Below are 24,031 nucleotides of genomic sequence, written 5' to 3'. Positions count from 1 at the left end.
CGCTGATGGTGAAATAGCAGGAAAAAAAATAAAAAAATAAAGAGCCAGCATTGATTAAATGTATCGAAACTGAATGTAAATGCTATTTTAAGGAGCATGCACTTGAATTTATTCTGAGATTGTTATTATTAAAAGAATTATTAGTAGTAATAATAAATATAATCACTAATGCTCCCATAGCTGAATGGACAAATCCCTGTAGCAACATTCCAAAACCTAGTGGAAAGTTTTCCAGATTTCCAGAGGTTACTAAAACAGCAGAGGAGAACTAAATATATAATAGAATGTTTAACATGCACATAAGGGTGTATTAAAGTAATGTTTCAGGCAAACGCAAACACAACTGCAAGCGCAATTTGTTGAAGCATTGTTTAAACTCATAATTAGTGTTACGTTTATTCTAGCACACTGCATTCAAGCATACCTCATATCATTAAAGTTTAATAATATTATAATTTTATAACCAGTTCCTGTAATTTCTGTCTTGGGGTACTCAAAGTGTTCTATGCACACAGACAATGTCCTCTATGCAATTTGTTTTCGAACTTGCATCAGCCATAAGCAAAGGTCTGTGTGTGTGAGAGAGTGAGTGAGAAAGGAGAGAAAGATAGAGGGAAATAAAAGAGAGACTATAAAGCGATGCACAATAATGCACAATTATTAGGCAGGCAGTGTCAAGAGAATACAGTTGGGTTTGATAGGTGTGGATGTGGATACACTGGCTACCTGTTAGGTTTCGAATCGACTACAAACTATTGCTACTTACCTTCAAAACCCTAAATGGTTTGGCTCCCATGTATCTATCCAGTTTTCTAACACGCTACAATCCATCACGCTCCTTGAGATCTCAAAACTCCAGACTTCTAGTAGTTCCTAGAATAGCAAAGTCCACTAAATGCGGTAGAGCATTTTCACATTTAGCTCCAGTGTTCGGGGCTCAGACACACTTTCCCAGTTTAAGTCTTTTTAGCGAGTTCTACACATAACACATCACATATCATAAACCTGTGCTCCAGTACATCTGATCACATGCACATTATCAACGTGTGCTTATCACAATAGCTCTCTACTGCTTTTCTTTCCTGAGGCATCCTGAGGTTGCACCAGCTCCAGTCACATCCCACCTCATGAAGATATTGGACCTTTAAAGAAGTAGAGGCCGAACTCGCAAACATCCCGAACCATCTAGAGACGTTCCAGTGTCATTTGGATCCCACTTCATGTAAAGTTTGGACGTTGGACCTCTTTGAGTGTTTAATGGCTCTGGCATGGAGAAGCTGGTGTTGGATATGGTGATCTCAAATGTTGAGCTATTTTATGAGAAGCTCCTGGTTCCATAATGTCAACTCACTGTATACGACTGTAGAAAGGAACTTACTCACTCGTTCTATATTGTTTTAAAGACTATGATTACACTCTTGATATCACTCAAATGAGGACAGTTCCTCTTAAGTTTTCTTCCTCATAACATCTAAGGGTTTTTTCCTTGCCACAGTCACCATGGCTGCTTATCAGGGATAAATACACATTGTTCACCTTAACTCTTAAAGCTGCTTTGAGACAATGTCTGTTGTGAAAAGCGCTATAGAAATAAACTTGATTGACTTGACCTGGATGTGGCAGATAAGTGAATGACTTAGCCAATTTGTGAACAACCTCCAGGGGGTAGGCGTCAACATTCACGTGTTAAATGTTTACAAGATTTAAAAGCATCAAAACAAGAAGACCTGATTAGAGTAAGTCTAAAAAAATCTTCTAAAAGTCCATAAAGTTCAGGGACATCATCCTAAACATCCTATGGACAAAGGATACAAATACTAACTTGCCTCAGAATGATCTGAAGAGATGGGTATAGAGAAGGAAAGAAAAATGTTGATCCAATACATATCACCTCATCCTGTGCCTTGGGAATTCAAGGCCGCCAATGGAATCGGTTAACTTGTATTTATTGATTGTGTGACTGCTGACAAAAGCAGCAGGGCACATTCTGAAGTGTATAAAGCTATATGATCTGCTCAGATTCAGCCGAATACCTCAAAACATTTGCACTGTACACATCTGCACCCGAAGCATACTTTAAAAAGTAGCCCCAGAGTCTTTGGGTCAAATAATTTGAGTGTTCTGGCCAAGTCAGTGAAAATAACTGAAGGCAAAATCGAAAAGCAAAACCTCCCAAAAGATGTAGAAACTGAAGAAATCTGTAAAATACAAAGTGTGACGAAGGAAAGAAACCCAATCTCTTAAGATGCCAATGGGTTCAAGTTAATTTTTTTTATTATTTGCTTTTAACCCCTGAAATCAAGCACAAGTCTTTGGGAATGGCCCAATAAAACTATATATCCAGTTGCTTTTAGTGTAATTAACTTTTTTAAAGTTTGTGTATTATCATTGACTACCATGGCAGCTCAGGTTTCACACTCATTGTTGGAGAACTGTAGCTCTACGGATCAAGTGCAATGGTAGCAAATGACTTAGCTAGGCTCTGAACTGAGCCACGCTTGGCCAGTTTCTCTGCTGGAGATTTTTTCAGTCACCCACTCATGAAAATGCTCTTAAGCCCTGCCAATGTGACAGCTTAGAGCTCCACTCTTCACAACCGAGAGGAAAAACGAGAGGACAGACTCAAAGTAGGGATGCGAAAAAAAAAAGTGTGTCAAAAAGAGATAAATGGAGGGCGGACAAGCTACAACAGAAACAAAAAAAATGCAAGGCACCGATAAGCTTTTTAGGGTAGATTCCACAGCACCACGTTTTTTAACTTTCATGATTATGGTCTGACTTACTACGTTAAAACACATTCATAGCTGAGAACTCATATTAAAAACAAAAACATATATATTCAAATACCTAGATGACAAAGAGAGTTGACCAAAAGTTATTTCACCTTAATATTAAGTCATTAAGCCTCGCCAAATCACCCACATAAAAATATTTTGACAAGAAAATGAAAAATTAGTAATGCTGCCCATTCATCCACCATCATGCACTTTGTCTATTTTTGCTGAATATGCACCATTATATATTTGCAGAAACTGGCTGGCCCTTTAAAAGTGGCAAATATCATGACGATTTCATTTTTCATTTGAGATCATCTAAAATTCAATCATTATAATGTAATACTTAATGATATAACAAGGAAAATTATCCCACAATCCTCAGAGACACTGTAATGTAATGTAAATGGGTTGAATAGAACAGATGGTTGGCGGTAATTACTAGTGCTGTTACCTTAAGTAAAATGTTCATTTCAGCAGATAATTTGGCTTTATTTTTGGTCTTACCCTTTTACTAAAAAGAAAATGTAAAATAGTTTTATTCAGATTTAATCATTTATAATGTTTAGGTTTTATCCAGACTTACTTTAGGTTTCAAACAAAACCAATTTTAGTCAAGTAATATATATTTTTTTTACTTAAATGTAAATGTTAATTACAGTAGAAGTGCTGTTAAAAAAAAAGAAAAAAGAAAGCCACTGGAAACATAGATGCAAGTATTTTGCTGCAAATTTACAAATTATTTTTTTTACAGTGCATGCAATGCGATGCTTAATAAATTCAATTCATTTTTATTTGTATTGCGCTTTTAACAATGGACATTGTCTCAAAGCAGCTTTACACAGATAATGTGGTGATAAAAATGAATAAGATGTTCTTAATAAGTGTACGTTTGTCCCTAATGAGCAAGCGGGTGGCAATGTGGCAAGGAAAAACTCCCTGAGATGGCATAAGGAAGAAAGCTTGAGAGGAACCAGAATCAAGAAGGAACCCATCCTTTGGTTGCACCGAATGTCCATTTATTACAGATAAACGATGTTGAGGTGTGCAGTGATGATGATCAGAAACAAACTGTAGTCCTAAATCAGTGTAGCAGACTGTTGACATTAACTACAGTCCAAATCCATCCTCAAAGCTCCTGTGTTACTCTGTAATTTCGTAGATCCCCAGGCCATAGATGTGAAACCATCCCCAGCTGCACAGAGTGGCCTCCAATCAAAGAAAACACCATCCAGAGGCAGGCCGGGACGAAGCGAGCAGATCCGAGGAGAGGGGCAGGAACAGTGGTCAACTTGAAATAAATACTAAATCTAAACTGCAGTCAAAAGGTTGCTTAGGAGAATGAGAGCTGCTTTTGCAAGCATAGATATCATCACACATCATAAAAACAGGAACATTAAGTAGAATTAGTTTTCCTCCACAGTGACTAGCATAACCATTATTTTTCACATAGAAGATGCAATGGTGTACTGGGAATGCATCATACGACACCTCCAAAACATCTTACATCATCATCATAAGTAGATGCAAACATCCTGAACCATCTAGAGACTTGCCAGAACCATTTGGATTCCACTTCATGTAGAGGTTGAACATTGGACCTCTGAAAAAATTGTTAAAGGCTCTGGCATGGAGAAGCTGGTGTTGGATCTACAGTATGATGATCTCAAATGGTTTTTAATGAGTGGCTCAGTAGCTCCTGGTTCTCACGTTAGTTCTCACTCTTTAGTGGTTTGTATTGTTTTTAAGATTTATAATCACACCCTTGATGTCACCCAAATGAGGACGGGGTTCTCTTTTGACTCTGGTTCCTCTCAAGGGGAGAAAAATGATTGAGAACTGGAGAAGGTCTGCTTTTGATCTAGTTGAGAGGGTGTGGTATTTATTAGCTCTCTAATTTGATGGCAAGCTAGTGAAGGATAAATGCTAATTTGAAATCTTGATCACCATAATAATGATGCATCAGGACATAAAGTATGTGTACTATAAGTGTTTACACCCTGATTATGATTTTCCTGAATATATTTGATCAATGTGGCCTTTTTTTTTTTTGCCTCTGGCAAGATTCTGATTTTCTTAGACATTCTCTGTATATCTGACTCTGATACGTTTAGCAAAAAAAAACAAAAGAACCAGCATTATTATTTTAATATTTCCCAAATGCCCATGGAGTTATTACTCAACCTGGCTCAAGCATAACATTTCTAGACATATCCTTGAAGTCAATACATTGCACTCTAAATATAACATAAGAAATAAGGTGCCTTTGACTTTTACACTGTAAATATTTTCACAGGCTGCTGTAGAAGAACTTTCCAGAAGCCCTGACCTGAACCCTACTGAACAGCCATGGTCTAACATCTAATGGAACGCAGTAGAGAGAAGGTTGTTATAACTGTAAAAGGGGGATTTAATATTTGTATTAGAATTGTTTTCAACAAGCACATATGGATATGAGAGAGAGAGAGAGAGAGAGAGAGAGAGAGAGAGAGAGAGAGAGCAAACTGTGTATCCAGGCCACTTGTTGATCTTTCCTTCCAAACCAGGATTTGTGGAAATACGAATTTAATTATATTTTATGTGTTCCAGGACAATAAAGGTTGTAAACATGAAAAGTAATCAGACAAGAGAAAATACCTTTTTTAGTTTTATTTTTTTTTGTCAACTATAAGTTCTGCCTTAGGCTGCCTACTTCAAGGATTCTATACAGACTTGATGGCAAACAAAAATAATTAATTTTTGGGGGATCCTCATTGAATACTTGTTCATTACATGATACTTGTCAAGATCTCAGGCAGTGCCTACTATCAATTGAATGAAGATTTAAACTGAAAGGGTTTAGTGCTGCTGCATTACAGAAAAAAATAGACCAGTCCCTTCGAATTTAAGAATCTAATAAAAATAAAGTAATCAACTGATATCACTGAACAAAATAACTGTCCCCATAGTGCTATTTCAGTCAATTTACTTTTTTTTCCATCTTCTTTATTATTTCAAATGAATTTAGAAGTGGTCAGTAACATCTTTTGCATCTGTACACATGAATTTAAATGTGTAATCATATTAATTACATAACCATTGTTCATATTGATTTGTGTTATTCATTTAGGCATGTATATTGCACTGCGGTGGGGCAGAGTCTTTGCATTGCATTTTACTGCACCATAAATAATCACCTTTTCACCATTTATAGACTGCCAATTCACACGAAATATCCCACACAGAATGTATTCGTAACTGTCCCTTTTTATTCAGCACAGCTTTGAATGTATAATCCTTCTCATAGTTTTGCATTACAAGGCTAATGGCTCTTAGTAATCCAGATATTGGCAGTCTTTCTCTAGTCCTTTGGTGTAGGGAGCATTATATATGAAACAAATACACCTGAAATGCATGAAAAAGCTATACAAACCCCCCATGAAGCTGTGATTTAAGCAGGGAAATATACGGAACATCAAAATCATCATAAGAGCAGCTCAATCAATCCAGTTATAAAATATGTGTATATATACATATGTGTGTGTGTGTGTATATATGTGTATGTATGTATATATGTACAGTATATGTATAGTAATGTATAGTATATAGTATAGTATAGTATATATACATTCTTTTGGCAGATTATTTTATGTTGTAAATAAATGAATGTTTATATCAAGAAATTACTGCCAGTAAAAAAGATGAATATTTCAAGGTTGAATTAATTTTAAAAAAATGGTGGTAATCATTTTAGATTTGATTTTTTGTTATTTTTATAATCTGAATTATTATTAGAATTTTCAGTTTATTTGTTTTTGCAAAGATGTCAATTTTTCATTGTTTTTTTTTTAAATTAATGATGTAATAAATTCAGAGAGAAACGAACTCTAGAGTAACGTTCCCGCTGAAGTACTGGAAAGACTGCACTGAATTCCATCTTCTTCCACTCTGAACGGTGGAAGTGAGCAGGGTCAGCGGTCACTCTAGAACCCAGGAGCAATTTATTGACACGAAACTCACAGTGAAACTTCACAACAGTACTGCCATAACGGACTAACACTAAGAACCTATAGCTGATAAAATGAAATCCATCAAGTCAGTCCGATATGAAAGTAGTGTCTTGAGATTTGTGGCAGTGTCTAAGGGACCTTGATGAAGCCAGTGCATTTGATAGTGTACACTGAGGGCAGTCATTAAAAGAATATGGTGGAAAATGGCATTGATGAGTAAGTGTATAGATAATGGGTCATCTTTCGAGACCACTACCACATGCTAAAACCAGAAATTGTAGATAACTGCAAAGATGTGAATGCTACTGTAAACTTAAGACGCTATCTTCTGATCTCTTTTCAAGAGCAAGGTACAATCCCAAAGGATGTATATCAATTTCCAAAACATACTGGGAAATTTATATGCCATAACAAAAATACTCTGGTCCTATTTTGGCCAAAACCTTTTCCAAGATCTGTAATAAATCTAAAAATTAGAATTGGCCTGATTTAATTTTGTAAATGAGGCAAAAACCAGCACAGATACCTCCTTTATATCTGGTGAATGTAGGCCAAATTGGGCTGAGCACCTTTAAGTTTATTATACAGACCAGACAGACACAGATTAATTGTCACGTTTTGTCAAAATGTGGCACACAGTCACTTACAGTTAGTCCAACACTGGCCCAGATATACTCCTAAATCCCCTCCTTATCAAACACATGCCCCAGATCTTGTAGTTTTATTCGCATGATTGTAAATAAATGCAATATTATAACAGATTTTAGATAGAGCTAAAAAAGAACAGTTAATGAACAGTTAAAGTTTGACGATTTTTTCCTCACACAGAGAACTTTTATCAAAAGATGTTTTAACTGATGGAATGCTGTGCAGAAATTTTTTTGAATATTTACACCAAGGAATTAACAGGGCAATGAGTGGACACTAAGCCTAGTCAATAATTGCAACCTTTGTTAAAACAGCTGTTAGATCCAGTAGGATTCTTGTCATCAGGAAGTTGACATCAAGCAAGTCACTACTTGTTATCCTGATTAGATGTGACCACACAGAGTGCAGAAATGTGAGTGCACTGAAATGGATGAAAAGAGCATGTAGCTGCTGTTAGGTCAATTCTGCAGCACTTCTATTAAAGTGGCAAAACTTTTACATGTTCATAGTCAGTTAATGTTTAGAGGTATTTTGGGTTTGGGACTAATGGTCTTCCTATGGCTTACGGTTCAAAAATGCCCAAAATTCTGTGAACACTAGGAAGAAAAAGAAAAAGTAATAAAAATTATAATACATAATTACATCTGAATGCAGCATTTTTGGGGGCCAAGCACCCAGCTATGGTGAGCCAAACATTCAGAAACAGGCTACAATTGTTGCATTAGCAATTAGAGCTAAACAGAGCCACAATTTTAGAGAAAGTTTAAAAAACATATTGACATATACTACATGTGATTATTGAGCAAAGAATTCTGAATTATATAATATGCATTTAAATACATTTGCAAATAAAATATCACTATAACTCATTTAAACCAGAAAACGCAATGCCAAATTAGCTCATGGGACAACTGAACACCAGCATGTCACTCTGTGTGTATCACTGAGTATAAACGAGCTTTGAGTTTTAGAGGCGCTGGGCTGTGGAAGATCTGGAAAGCATAAAGGAGGCAATCTCTGGGATTTTATCTCTCTCGATGGTGCTTTTTCTAAAGTTGTTCTGTCACAGTCCAAAATCACACCTCATAAAATGATTATTTTGTTGTTTGTTGAGATCACTGGTTTTACAATGCATAATGTGATATCCACACTTGTGGCCAATTTTGTGCTGCTGTGAGCATTGAGTAGCCAGCAACACTGTCCAAAATTGTATTTGATTAAAATCTCACTTCTCTTAAAGGTGGATAGGAACTTCTATAGACAGTTGTAAATATGGTAGTAACAAAAAAAACCCTGAAGGACAAGACCAATAACTTCCTTTGATGATAAAGTTTTCAACAATAATTGAGATCATGCTGATTGGTGATGTCCATGACAGAGATATCACCTAAAGGTCTTTTAAAAAAATAAGCAAGGTCTGATTAAATGAGCTGCCCCCTTTATCCATGCACTGATTATGCAGGAAAGCAGCCAGTGGGAATACAGTGAGTGCACGTCCAGCACATCCCTCAAGCCTGCACTTTATGTTAAGCTGTAGTTATTTTGATATGGATTCACAAAGTGTTTGTTGCTTGCAGTTTAAAATGTGGGTTATTTTATGTTATGGATGTTAATAACACTATACTTTGAAGTGTGGTTATTGAGATCATTCACAAGGTCGTTATTAAGGTTATTAACGCTACTGATGTAGGGTGAGGAGGTCTGGGATGCAGTCAGCATTTCACTTCATTCCAAGGGTGTTCAATAGGGTTGAGGTCAAAGCTTTATAGCAAACCACTCCAGATCTTTTACTCCAACCCATGTAAACCATTTCTTCAAAGAGCTCAGGGTCACTGTCATGGTGGAACAGGTTTTGATCTCCTAGTTAGTTTATGTAAAGAGAAAATGCAATGTAATGTAATGTATCAAAAGATTTATATCTTCAGTTCATATATATATATTTATATCAGTTTATATATATATATATATATATATATATATATATATATATATATATATATATATATATATATATATATATATATATTTGTGTTCGTACAACTTTCAGGCAGTGGTGAATGAAGTGTAAAACCATGTACTTGAGTTAAAGTAGGGATACACTCGGTAAAATAATACTTCAGAAAAGTAAAAGTGCTCCCTTTAAACTTTCACTTGAGAAAAAAATAAATAATAAAAATTTTTATGGCTATAATCTTCTATTATTATTTTTGTCAATTCAGTTTAAGTGAAAAGATTCTAATGTTACTCTTAGCACATCAATCTATTAATAGAATGATATTAATGAGTCAAATACTGATTGATATTTATTAAAATGATCATCAGCCCAAAACCTTTCCACTACTTCAAAAATAAGTCCACAGGTGTTGTGGCGAGTTTGAGTCAGAAGTTTCTTCCATCATTTATTCCTCTCTAAATGTTCTGCTTGCTGTTGAACTGATGCTAAACTGTATGTTGGTGATCGGTAGATACACCCAGCGCCAATCAAAACAAGTTTAAAACAGAGCACGCACTCAATCCTGATTGGTTGCTTGCTGTGTGTTTGACCAGTTACGTTTTTACCCACTGATAAATAAAAGGAACAACTTCTTATTATTATTTTTTCGGCTTCTCCCATTAGGAGTCGCCACAGCGGATCATCCGTCTCCATACCACCCTGTCCTCTACATCTGCCTCTTTCACACCAACTACTTGTAACATTATAGTCCTCCTGTCTGACCTCGTTCGTCAACCTGTCCATTACCACTGCAAAAAGGAAAGGGCTCAGGGCCGATCCTTGATGCAGTCCAACCAAGAGATTTGACTCTGAAATAGAGTGAAGTTAAAGTAAAAGTGTCCCTAAATGGAAATACTTCAGTAAATTACAGATAAGTAAAAAAGCTACTTAAGTACAGAAAATAATTACATTTCCTTTAATACTGTCCACCACTACTATTCAGGTAACAGTTTGGGGAAGTAAAGTCAGGTGTCTCAAAACGTTTGTCTATGTAGCGTAGTATAAATTTCCTTCTATGATGGATGTTTTCCTTAAACCTCTGTACATAATAGCCTGTGACTAAACTGATCACGTTTACACCTGTATGTTAATAACATCTGTAGGTAATCTGTATTAGGGATTAATTGTATGTTCTGTTCTCAACCTTAGAGCACAGATACACTGCTCAAGTGGTAGACATATTTCAACATCCACTTTTCAGAGGAGTGCATGAGTCAGGCCTATATACTCAAATTGCAGCAAAGTATTTTCCGGACTATAAGCCGCTACTTTTTTCCCACGCTTTGAACCTCGCGGCTTAAACAACGAATTGGCTAATTTATGGATTTTTCCTGGGTTTTTCCCGGTTTCACAAACTTCAAGCCAAAAACTGAGCCCCATAAAATTAGACCAATGAAATTGCTGAACGGGTTTAGGTGAACCAATGAAACTCTTTATATTAAATCAGGTGCGCTCCCACTGAATCGGGCCGCACCACATCATAAATATGGATGATGTTCCTCTGACGTTTGACCTGCCGCTCACTCGGACTGTCAACAGGAAATACGAATCATTCGTCACGCTGAAAACAACCGGGAATGAAAAAACACACTTCACCTGTGTTCTGAGCTGCACGGCATCGGGAGAAAAGATTCACCGATGGTGATTTTTAAACGCACGACGATGCCAAAAGAAAAACTCTCGAGAGAAATTGTTGTGAAAGGAAGGATGAAGACAGTGAACAATGACTTTCTTGGTAGGTCACTGTTTAGATACAAGCCGTGTAACAGACACTGTCTTTCATTAAAGCTTGTGTAAAGTTCATTAGTTTCAATGTAGACAGCGGCTTATAGACAGGTGCGGCTTAATAGTCCGGAAATTACGGTACTTTATAAAAAATATTAAAAAAAGAAACACAAGATATGGTCATTGGATCAGTGAAAAACTGTTTTCGGGTCTGAGGAATCCAAATTTGCTGTGTCTTTGTTAGACATACAGAGGGTGAAGTGACAGTTCCTGAATTTGTGGTTCCCACTGTGAAGCATAGAGTTGTGAGGTGTGATGCTGTGTGGGTGCTTTGAAAATTACACTGTTTTGACTGTTGTGATTAAGTCAAAATAGAGGGCACAGCATGGCTACCACAGCATTCTGCTCTGACATGCCATCCATCTGTTGTATACTTAGTTAGACCCTCATTTTTCTCCCAACAGGACAATGACCCCAAACACACGTTTAGATTATGTAAGAGCTATTTGTTGAAGGAGAGTGATAAATCAAATCACCTGGCCTTCACAATTACCCAATCTAAATCCAGTTGAGATGGTTTGGGATGAGTTAGACAAGAGAGTGAAGGAAAAGCAACCAACAAGCACTTAACACCTCTGGGAACTTCTCAAGATAACCATTATGGAATGGAACACCATTTCAGGTGACGACCTCATGGGGCTCATGATTTGTATCGAAGTTTTAAGTAAAATCCATACACACACACACACACACACACACACACACAAACAAAAGATTATTTTCTTAAGCTGATTTTAAACTGTGCAATTAAAAATAAATGTCTTGATTAACAGCTGTCACACTGTTTGAGATTATCCCATTAAAGCTTAGGGTGAATTCTATAAACGCCTGCATGATAATGTGTTCTCCATATCAGATGATGTAGATCCTCTAACAATAAACCTGTGATTAAGGAAAATCGCTTTATCACCAATCAGCATGATCTCAATTATTGTTGAAAACTGTATCATGAAAGTTATTTTATATTATTTCCTGTCCATTATAATTTTCTTTAGGTTCCTTCTTTGCCACTACCATATTTGTAACTGCCTATAGAAGTTCATATCCACTTTCAAGAGAAGTGAGATTTTAATAAAATACAATTTTGGACACTGCCAGAGCAGTGTTGTTGGTTACGCAATGCTCACAGCAGCACAAAATTGGCACAATTGGTCTCAAAGCACCATTGAGAGAAATAAAATCCCAGATTCTCTGTTTAAAATAGAAGTTATTAAAATGGTGCTGAATTACAGTCTTTCTCAGGTAGCGCTAGAAAAGAGAGCACAGAGATTGGCTCCCTTATGCTTTCCTGATCTTCCACAGCCTAGCGCCTCTAAAAGAGAATCAAGCTGGTGTTCAGTTGTCCAATGAGCTAATTTGGCATTGCGTTTTCTGGTTTAAATGAGTTATAGTGATATTTCTTTTGCAATGTAATTGAATGCATATTGTAAAATTCAGAGTTACTATATACTGTTCGATAAGCACATATAGTGTAAGCAATAAAACATTAAAGTTCTCTTTTAATATTCAGAACCTCCTGTGTACAGATGGGCTTGTGTTCCAAAACCGCTTCATGAAAGTGTAGGTCATTAAAAAATAAACTTAAAACTGCTTGTTGACAGAAACGGATCAAATATTCTCAGTGAAATCTTAATTTAAATATATGTAATTACTTTACACAAGTTTATTTACACTGTGTTTTATGTTAGCTTCACACATGCTGATATGATCACAGTTCATTTTAAATGCTTTGATTGAAAAAAACTGCTCAAAAGGCTGAAAGCATATGAGTTAAAACACATTTGGAAATTTGCATATTGATTGATTTGTTTGTTTGTGGACAAAATAGGAATACATGATACTGTTTTGTCTTTTTAGGTTTGTTTAAAGTTGAATGGAAAATGTAGGTTTCTTAGCTATCAGGAAATAGGAAATCTTATAGGATTTTGAGGTTATAAAAAATCCTAAGGATTTATATTTTTTAAGCATGTATGCTGAATTAAGTTAAGCGTAAGACAGAGTACATGTGTGTGAATGAGAGGGAAGGCAGTGGAGTGGTGCGGTTGCAGGGAGAAGAGGTGGAGAAGGTGGAGGAGTTCAGGTACCTGGGGTCAACAGTGCAAAGTAATGGAGAGTGTGTTAGAGAAGTGAAGAAAAGAGTGCAGGCAGGGTGGAGTGGGTGGAGAAGAGTGATAGCAGGAGTGATTTGTGATAGAAGAGTATCTGTGAGAGGGAAAGGGAAAGTTTATAGGACTGTGGTGGGACCTGTGATGGTTTAGAGACAGTGGCATTGAGTAAAAAACAGGAGGTGGAGCTGAAGGTAGCAGAGCTGAAGATGTTGAGATTTTCGTTGGGAGTGACGGCCATGGACAGTATTAGGAAAGAGTTTATAAGAGGGATGGCGCATGTAGGACGTTTTGGACATGGGGTATATCGGTAGGGGTATATTGTTATTTTTAACATTGTATATTAATTCTGACACCCAAGCTAAATAGGACATGCATGGAATTATGTAGGAAACAAAACAGTGTTATATAGTGTTATTTTTGATAACAGTTGGCCACACTCATGGCATTCTCTCATCAAATTCACTCATTTAAAACCTGGAATGGTTTTCTCAGTAGCCTCAGTAGTTACTCAGTAGCCCTATTACTGCTACTATTGTACAAATACATAATATCACACACAGGTAATAAAGAGAAAAGACAGACCAATATTACTTAAAAAAAAGAATATAAGATCAGTCGGCAGAAAAATCTCAAGACCTTTAAATGTTTCCCTTAGCACAAATGCTATGATAAAACAGGCTCTCATGAGGACCGACCCAGAAAAGGAAGGCCAAGAGCTACCTGTTTAGAGGATGAGTTTATTTGAAATCACCAGCCTCAGAAACCAAGCTTCAGCCAAAGTTCGAATGGCAAACATATTTCAACAGCCACTGTTCAGAGGCTGTTGACTTCAAAGTTGAGAATTTTGGTTTTAACCTCCATGTCTTTGTTAGACATACAAAAAGAGAATGGACGGTTCCTAAATTTGTAGTTCCCACTGTGAAGCATGGAGGAGGTGTGGTGGTGTGGGGGTGCTTTGCAAGTGACACTGTTGGTGATTAATTAAAATTGAGGACACAAGTAACCAGCATGACTACCACAGCATTTTGCAGTGACATGCAATCCCATTTGGCTGCACAGGATAATGACCACAAATACAACTCTAGGCTATGTAAGAGCTATTTGTTCAAAAAAGGAGAGTGATGGAGTGTTGCATCAGATGACATGGCCTCTGCAATCATCCAATCTAAATCCAGTTGAGATGGTTTGGAATAAGATGGACCGAAGAGTGAAGGAAAAGCAGCCAACAAACACTCAACACCTCTGGGAACTCTTTTACAAGGATATCTTGATATATAGAAGAACACTGTACCAGTGGTAATTTAGTTGACAAATACATTAAGTTTCTCTCCATGTGCGTGTGTGTGTGTGTGTGTGTGTGTGTGTGTGTGTGTGCGTGTGTGTGTGTGTGTGTCTGTGTGTGTGTGTGTGTGAATAAAGCAATTAAATTTAAAACAACACAGCATAGCTTACATTATTTAAATGAATGTGGATGTGTTTGAGTGAAAGGAGTGTGTGAGAGAAGGAATAATCATTAACTTGTTTTTTCTCCTTTTACAACCTCACAGATAGAAAAGATTCTAATGGCAAAAATGAGCCAACAAGTTGAAATCTTTTGCAGTCCAACAGATAATTGCAACATCTTTTCTCAGTGAATCAAAGTACAAAAGTGACTAAAGAACAACAAACCAAGGAGGAAGTCATAGCGAAATAGATTGGATCTACGGGACTACCGGTCACAACGACTGAGGATGAGGACTGTTCTAATGATGGAGGAGAAGCTAAAAGGTCGACTGTATTAAAGAAAAGCAAAATAAAAAGAAATTGAAAAAAAAAACATCATGAAAATAAAATACAGACACTAATGAATGCATGTTTCTCAGGGAGAAGTTCTTTTTATTATTTAAATAAAGATGTAAATGTGTCTGTATTGCAATTATAAACCTTAACATCATTTATATTAATGTTTCTCCATACTTAATGCATTGCGATTGAGCGAAACCTATTCGATTTTAGATGACTACATTTTATGTAGATTTAGTCGACTAAAACTAAATGGAAACTAAAACAATTCAGCTGAGTAAAACTAAAACTAAATCCCATTTTAGTCAAAAGATTATGACTAAGCCTAAATCAAAATCAGCTGTCAAAATTAACTTAATAATAATATAAGTTTTATAAAGTATTTATAAAGAAATGATGTGAAGTAAGAATGTTTTTAAAATACACTCAAAGTCAAAAGTTTAAGCACATCATCTCATTGGTGGTTTTTCTTTATTCTATTTATTTTATGAAATAAAATTTAATTTGAATGAAATTTAAAGAACACCCTTTGTGAATTCCATAGGTATGTGTGTCAGAACATAATAAAAACCAATCTGATCCTTATCAAGTTTAAAAATTGGACCTCATTTTTGTTTAGTCATTATTTTGATTGTACTATCATGAACTTTCAATATTTTACATATTAACTGTGACCTATAGATCTTGAGATGTTGGCAATTTCTCTCAACACAGCACAATGTGGTTCATTTGTTTTAATGTCCACTTCTGGGAAAAATTAGCGACTGTCTCGAATATATTCTTTGTGTAATTAATCATCCTCACTGTTAAATGAAAGAGCTTTAAATGGTTTGGGAATAGACTTGTATCCATCCCAGTTTGATGGGCAGCAACAGTTGCATCTCATGGTTCATTGCTAACCCTTGGCACTGTGTTAACATGCTCTTGAATGCTCCAGACCAACAAACTGCTAAAACTTTTTGCTTTTATAAACATGCTCACACTTGCTGATGATCAATTAATCAAAGCATTTAATAAGCAGGGATTGGCTGCGATTTAGCCTCTCAATACCTATGGAAGCAGGGAGTAATTAATTTTTCACAGATGGTTTTTCAATTATGGCTTGATTTTTATATATATAAAAAAAAAAAAACAATAGCACAAGTATTATGTCATATGTTGTTTATATGTGGTCGTTTTTAGCTAATTTTAAGACGGATAAAGACATTTTTTACATGACTATATACTTGGGCAAAAGTCTTTCAGTGCTTTTTGAACATCCCATTCTAATACAGTCCCAATTTGCTGTTATAATCTCCACTGGGAACATCTTCCCATAGATTCATTCAGCCACGAGGGTGTTAGTAAAGTTAATTATTGATGTTGGTGTGGAGGCCTGTGGTGCAGTGCATGTTCCAAATAATCCCAAAGGTGTTTAGGGTTAAGGTCAGCGCTCTATTGCAGGCCACTAAAGGTCTTCAACTTATGTGAATTATATCTTCCTGGAGGTTGCTTTGTGCACAGCAGCACTGTCATGCTGGAAAATGATAAATGATTGCAGCATTTAGTGCATTTTTCTATTCTGTGTTATCAGGGCTGTAATGAAATGTTGCAAATTTCCACACTTTTATGATTTATGATTGACTTCAGTAGTGACTTTATCCTACTAGTGGGTAAAACTCATTTAGACTGGCTTGAATTCCACCGGCTTGAGTGATTTTGTAATATAATATAATAGCATTCATTATTTTTGGTTTACAACAAGGTTTTCCTGCAGAAAAAGTTTAAGTATAGAAATCACACACTTAAAAAATCCAACGAAGCAAGAATTGCCACCTTTCCAAAAGCCAACCATGACGTCATAACAGATTCAATACCATAAAATGCTACATCTGTACCTCTGCTATAATGGTTCGATAAATAAAGAACACTTTCTAAAAAGAATAACAGTGTGGCACCCATGATTTTTAGGAAGTGCAGTGGTTGAGGCATGGTACTCAATATCAATATCATGTCATGAAGTCGAAAATAATTTCTTTCTTTTTTTTTACTCATCATGCTTCCAAATGCTTCGATCTTTCAAACCAAAATCTTGTCAGAAATGTACTTTTTTTTTATCATGATAAATTCTTTTGAATTGATTGATTGATTTAAGTTGCCAAATCATCAAGAAGAATCAGGAAAATATTCAGGACCAAAATATTTTTTTATGACGTAAAGACTATATATTCTAATTGTAAAAGTGACGAATATGATATTAAAATTATACAAGTTTAGGAAATTACATATGCATTTTGTAATGTCTACCAACAGACATATACCCACATCCCCCCTACACACATGTATATTATCGCCATCTTGTTTATTTAAATCATTGCTTTTTATGAAAGCAGTGAATAAAGCATTACAACTCTAAACATAGTCCTACCATAATTAAAATTATGTGTTTGAAATCTTTAGAATCCCCCTCAAAAGTCAGGGCCCCAAGCTATTGCCTGGCTTGTCTGTCCTGCCTCTGGCAGGTACAAATGGCCAGAGGGGGTCTGCGATTCGAATTTCATTTGCTCACACATATCACTCAGCTCAGCTTAATCCAATAGTGTCAACATATGCTTGTAAAGTTAAAAATGTTATTATATATTATCTAGAAACAGGGGTGTGGATAAGAGGCAGTTTGTGAATGGAAGGCTGTCCTTCAATGTGCTTTCGTCTACACCTTGTTGAATGTGTCACCATCAAGTTCTGCATGAAACATGATACCACATGGTATCCATGAGTTCAGAAAACTATTTGGCCAGTCCCCTTTTTCTTAATGTGCATCTTAATATATATATTTCAAGACAGTCATGGCAAGGGCTGATATTGAGTAAGAAATATGACTTTAATTAAACAGGAAAAAAAACTGAGAAACACATTGTAGAGTTAAAGTGGTATCTTTAGCAAGTTAATCAATTATGAAACATATAAAGCTACAGTTCTTCACCAGCACCTCTGGTACAATAGTGCATTATGAGAATTAATATTTTACAATTGCCTCCTACCAGGAAATACTTATCACACATCACTCTACTTCCTGGGAGTTTATTACAGGTCTGAATGAAGAGGTCAAATGTATTGAATATCAGAAATGCAGACTTATTCTTTAGTGATTAAAATGTTAAAAATGATTAAAATTATGCTTTATCTCTTGGTGGTAGAGGCATAATGTTTGGGTTGTACATGCAAGCTTTTGTCCAAATAAATATTATTGGTTGCATAACATCTACAAAAAAAGTTTACTAGTCAAACTAAGTGAAATTAAATAGTTTAATAGCTACAGTCATGCTGATTTTTTTAGGGAATTGGGCAAATTAGTAAAAAGAAGGGACCCCCGTTTGCAAGTTCCATTTGCAAACAATAAATGCAGTCCTACCTGAACCTCTCTTGGATACAACCTTTAAACTCCGAATTAGTGTAGCATAGAGGAGAACCTGGAGAGGGATCGATCCTTTCATTTTCCTTGTGACAATGTCCTGTAAGTACATAAAAAAGAAATCCATCAATTTTCAAAATGTATTGAGCAAAAGAAAACAAAAGGGCACAATAAATGATTGATTCTAGTAATATTTGGTAGATTCACAGCAAAATAAATGATATTAAACTTTCAATTAATAGTTTATGATTATATATCTATATATACCTTACATCCTGTATACTGTATATATATACATATTCTGCTTTTTGCAAAAAAATGTTACTGCCTAAGCATTATATGACTTCTTGTACATTTACAACAGTGTCTGCACATCTATCTATCTATCTCTATCTATCTATCTATCTATCTATCTATCTATCTATCTATCTATCTATCTATCTATCTATCTATCTATCTATCTATCTATCTATCTATCTCTATCTATCTATCTATCTATCTATCTATCTATCTATCTATCCGGCAGACAAAATTTTCCTGGCTTTAATCAGTATATTCTACTCCAAATGAAGAGTATAAACATTTTCAAATTCAAATTGAGGAATCAATTGGGTTATTGATGAATTAAGTTGAATATAATGTGGTCAATCACACTAGGTAAAAGAGTCTGACTAGCAGATATTATCTAAAAAATGTCTCTGTGCCTTTTTTCTAGATGAAATTATGCACAACCTAAGCTGAAACAGGATATACAGTAGCCCGGTCTGTACTGCTGCATATGTAGCACATCTCCATGGTCACCAGATAAGCATACACCTGTCTATTAACATAAAAAGACAAGGGGACGTACATTTGCGAAATGTGTTGAACTTTTTGGAATCACCTAGATCACCTGCCTTAACTATAAAATGGGATCAGATCTTAATTTAAGATCAAAGTCATATTAAAACACTCATCCTTTGAAAACTAATAAGACAAGCTCTTGATTGAAGATTGATGGACGGAAATGATTGCTCTACAGTGCCACCTGACCAGGTCATGAAAACATACCTTCAATAACAATGTGTTTGTATGTATTAAGACATTTCTGGTTAGATGTAATTAATTTGTCTATTATTATTATAGGATAATTTGTATAGCAACATGTTACAAGTAATACTTTACAAGTAATGTTTATCGGATCACATTCATTTTCTTGTAACTGGGTGGTACATACTTGGATGTAAGGTGGGTATGGAGATAAGTAGGGAATGTTAGACCATGGTCTATCAAGACAACATTTAAGAAGGAGACCAAAGTCTGCTGGTAAAAGCTATACAGTATATAAGACATAATAAAAACGGGAAGGGAGGCACAGATCATCATTCTGCATTGAGGTTTATAGATAGGACTTTTGAAAGAAGTTTATTCCTTTAATAATTATATTTAAGGATGGATGTAGACGTAAGAGTATTATAGGAAAAAAAAACACAATCTCTTATTTTTCCTGATTCATTAAAAGATTTAGCAGACAGAAGATACTAAAAATTGTACAAGATTAGTCGATCAACACGTATAACTACAACAGAATTATTGAAACTAGAAGTAGTGGTCTAAAATACTCATGCATATGTATATGTCATGTGAAGGATAAAATAAATGAGTACAAATGTTTGGAAAAAGTAATAAATACACACAAACCACAAATGTTATAGTATAATATCCTCTAGACTGGTGGGACCAGGTTGGAATTGTTTCGTCAAAAAAATAAATGGTGGGATCTTAAGAGAGCTATGAATCAACAAACGCCTTCCAACATCAATGAACTGAAGAAATATTGTGAAGAACGGAGTTTCTGAAAGATGTACATCTCAGAATCTTGGGTAATTGCAACATTTTTTGGAAAAATTTAAAGACTGCATTCTTCTGAATAAAATGCAGAGCAATTATGCAAATGGTTGTTAATGTGTTACTCAAGTGATGCTCGCTGTTTGCTATGGCGGTGGTCCCCAACCCTCGGGCCGCGGACCCGAATGATTATTTATTATCTCTTTATACCTGAATTATACCTGAATTCCCTGAACAACCGTGCCCCTTTCAGCCAAACCAAGAATTTCATATTTACTAGTTATACTTAAATATATATATAAATAAGATTAGTTTTTACGCATGCATAAAAACGCTAAAGAATTCTTTGGCGTTTTACAGTAAGTCCAGTTTCAAGAATTTCACTTAAAAAGGAGAAAATCCTGACATTTCTGCATATTCGAGAGAGTGAATAAATAAATGGACGGAAGGAATTAAGTCATTTGATAAAGTCTGTACCCAAATATGGTCTAACAAATGTAAACTATTTAATTCTAATTTTCCATTTATTGAATTTTATTGAATGGATTTAATTTGTGCCAATTTAATTGATTGCTCAATTGAAAGAATAAATACATAGAAAAGAGGCGAAATTAAAAGCTTAAAGCAACACTCAGCTCATCTTCCTGCGGATTTGTCCTCCATCGGCGTGTATCCCTCACGCAGGGAGCATTCGCACAAACGTGCTGTTTACTATTGCATTGGGACCACGTGGGTCCTGATGGAAGAAGATTCTCCATCCAAGCATTAACCCTCCTCCTCCTCCTGCTCCCCTCCCTCTCGTCTACCTCTTAGAGACAATAATTTGTACATAAAATACCAATAAAAATTATTAATTAGGCGAGCGTAAAGATTTGAGCGGGTTCTGTGATGGCTAGATGAATTGTGATGTCTAGACGACTGGGTTAAAGCATCTCCAAAACTGCAGCTCTTGTGGGATGGTTCCCAGTCTGCAGTGTTTAAAATCTATTAAAAGTGGTCAAAGGAAGGAACAGTGGTGAACCCGGTAACAGGGTCATGGGCGGCTGAGGCTCACCCATGTGGTCTGATCCAACAAACGAGCTCCTGTAGCTCAAATTGCTGAAGAAGTTAATGATGTTAATGCTGGAAGGGTCAGAACTGTTTCGTCAGCAAAAGGGGCCGGGCGATGACAATATTAGGCAGGTGGTGTTATAGCAGTCGTCAATGTCAAAGAGAGAGCCAATCAAATCAGAGGTTTGATGGTCTTAGTTTTAACAGTAATGGAGTGTAAAGTCAGATAGAAGATTTTTTTACATTTTACTATAAATACACTAAAACATTATGACTTTCAGGAGTTAAGGAAATTAGGAAATATAAAAGTTTTCCTCCACTGAAGTCATAGGGGCTTCAACATGCTTCAGAGTGACAATGTCTAAAAGCGATATCCATCACAAGGTATAAAGGATTTAAAGTTTAACCTGTGCATGTGATGTATTATTAATTTGAAAGCAGACGGCAAATCGGGACAAACGACCTGGTATGAAATGAATCAGATAGAATAAATAATGAACAACAGACATGTTTGTTACCAGCTCACAGCTCCCTATTTATGTGCCATTGCATGCTTATGAACCAAATGCAGCCCAGTACTGTAACAGTAGTCGATGCACTTTCAATGTGAAGAAACATTTCAAGGGCATTTCTTCATTCGAAACCCTTTAAAAGCTCCTAAAGTTCCCAATCTTTATCTCCTGTATAACTTCCTTAAAGAGGCAGTGGGAAATCATGCTGATAAAATCTGACTGGTGTCGTGACTCTGCTTTTGTTCTCTCACTCTCTCACACACACACACACACACACACACACACACACACACACACACACACGCGCACACACACCATATGATGTCTAACATGATACATGCACTTTTTTACACTTACTTACATGCAAAAACACACGTGTTTAATCTAAACCTTGTGTATAAGCAACAAGAATGAAGCAATAAATGGGGCATAAAAGAAACAGGAGAATTTGAAAAGGAGATTCTTGATTTATTCCTTCAGCATCATTCAGCATCATTCAGCCTCTGCTGGATTTCTGATGATAGTTGACTTGGATATTCGACACTGCTGTGTTTGTTTTTTCGTAGACTTTATATATATATAATATATATAATTTATATATATATCACCGTAGTACCACCACAATTATTGAAGCCTTACCACGGAAAAAAGCCCCAAAGAATGACCGTCCCCGATGTCAGTAAAGTCCTCGGATCTCCATCACATCGCTTTTCCCATCAATTCAAATCGGATGAAATGATGCAGAAATGATCCCATGTATGCAGATCGCAGGGATGTTGATCTCACGGCGGTTTTAATCCGAACCCGAGGCGCTGACTGGGGGGTTTATCATCTCTTCGCACTGCGCATACGATCTTCTCAGCAGCTGTCGGGGGAAAAACTTAAAGGAACCAGTAGCGATGTCAGCGTTTAGGCAGCAAAAGATCAATTACATGTAAATAGTCTTAGATGGCAAAATGCAAAGCCATTCCTGTTGCTCATATGACCTTCAGCAAGTCCAGATGTGCACGAAGATCTCCAAACTATCCCGTATTGGCGCATCCGAGATCTTTCCTCCAGCCTGCAGTCATATGGACAGGAGCTTCTCCGGAGGCTGGATGTCCCGATGGTCCTGTAGTCGGAGCGTGTCGCCGATCAACAAGCGACCGAGCGCCGGGAAACGCCACTGATATCCATATCACGTGTAAAAGGGAGTAGGACAAACGTATACCTGCTGGAAAAAGCCGTCGTTTGTCATGAAGTCCAGTGCGGCGCTTGTGGTGGATGAAAGTTGAGGATGCGCCAACTCCATCCTTCTCCTGTGAATGAGCAGTGTGCTGGCAGTGCAGGCCGAGCTAAAAAGCTATCAGCACTGACTCCTAGCGGTAAGAGGGGGATAACAGGTGATCAGGGAACGGATTAAAAAAAACGCCCTGTGCTCCTTAACAATCCACAGCAAATCTTAGACATGATGCATACATTAAAAATCAAATAAAAAAATTATATATATGTGCATTCAAAACACTTTTTTGCTTCTCCAAGGCTAGACTATCAGTTCACTGGCTTGCGAATGAAGAAATTGTGGAAAAACATTAGGCTTCGGGTACAGAAAAGGGGTCTTTTCCGAGCATAACTTTTCATGGAAAACTCTCAGTGGGACAGTTCATAGGGAAATCACTTGGATTCCCAAGCACATAAAATAATTTTAAAAAGCTATTATTATTATAATTATAATAATAATGATTATTATTCCTCTCTCTTATCATTATCATTATTATTATTATTATTATCATCATCAATAAGACTTCATAACCCAATTTATTGGCCAATTTGATCATTTCATTGTCAGTCTATAGAGTTTGGTCATTTTATCAAATACGAAACTACCCACTATTGTACTTAGTTGCTTTATAAAGGTTGTTCAACCTTAAGAGCATTTTATTTGTTTCCATTAACATGTCCACTAGCCATCAGATCTTAGCTCGGTGACTCAAATCTCAAAACTATGTTTCAGTGGTTAAATCAATTAGCAAATAATATGACTCCAATTTACCATAATAAATATCAACCAGCAGTGTTTATTGCATATAGTCTGACTTCATCTTAATCAAAATGGTGACTTTCAGTGCAGCCTAATTCATGCTTTATATTGTTTCATATTGTCCCCCCCTTATTCTGTATACAGTTAGAGCT

At 36.1% G+C, this 24,031-nt stretch overlaps 1 protein-coding gene across 1 annotated transcript in view; it reads right to left on the bottom strand.

Moving 5' to 3' along the window:
• The window catches only part of LOC124379808 (interleukin-1 receptor accessory protein-like 1-B), a 322,414-nt gene extending 299,268 nt beyond the window's left edge, over positions 1 to 23,146 (bottom strand). Inside the window, exons 1-2 of the mRNA XM_046840387.1 lie at positions 22,499 to 23,146; positions 18,471 to 18,570 (exon numbers count right to left, since the gene is read on the bottom strand). Of these exons, the coding sequence (XP_046696343.1) occupies positions 18,471 to 18,552 (82 nt within the window). The 5' untranslated portion in view covers positions 18,553 to 18,570; positions 22,499 to 23,146. The remainder of the gene's footprint in view (positions 1 to 18,470; positions 18,571 to 22,498) is intronic.
• Positions 23,147 to 24,031: the final 885 nt, after the last annotated feature.

Source organism: Silurus meridionalis, chromosome 26, assembly GCF_014805685.1.
Source record: "Silurus meridionalis isolate SWU-2019-XX chromosome 26, ASM1480568v1, whole genome shotgun sequence".
Classification (NCBI taxonomy): Eukaryota; Metazoa; Chordata; class Actinopteri; order Siluriformes; family Siluridae; genus Silurus; species Silurus meridionalis.
The sequence above is the reverse complement of the archived record's forward strand: the minus strand, read 5'-3'. Positions and strand labels throughout refer to the sequence as shown.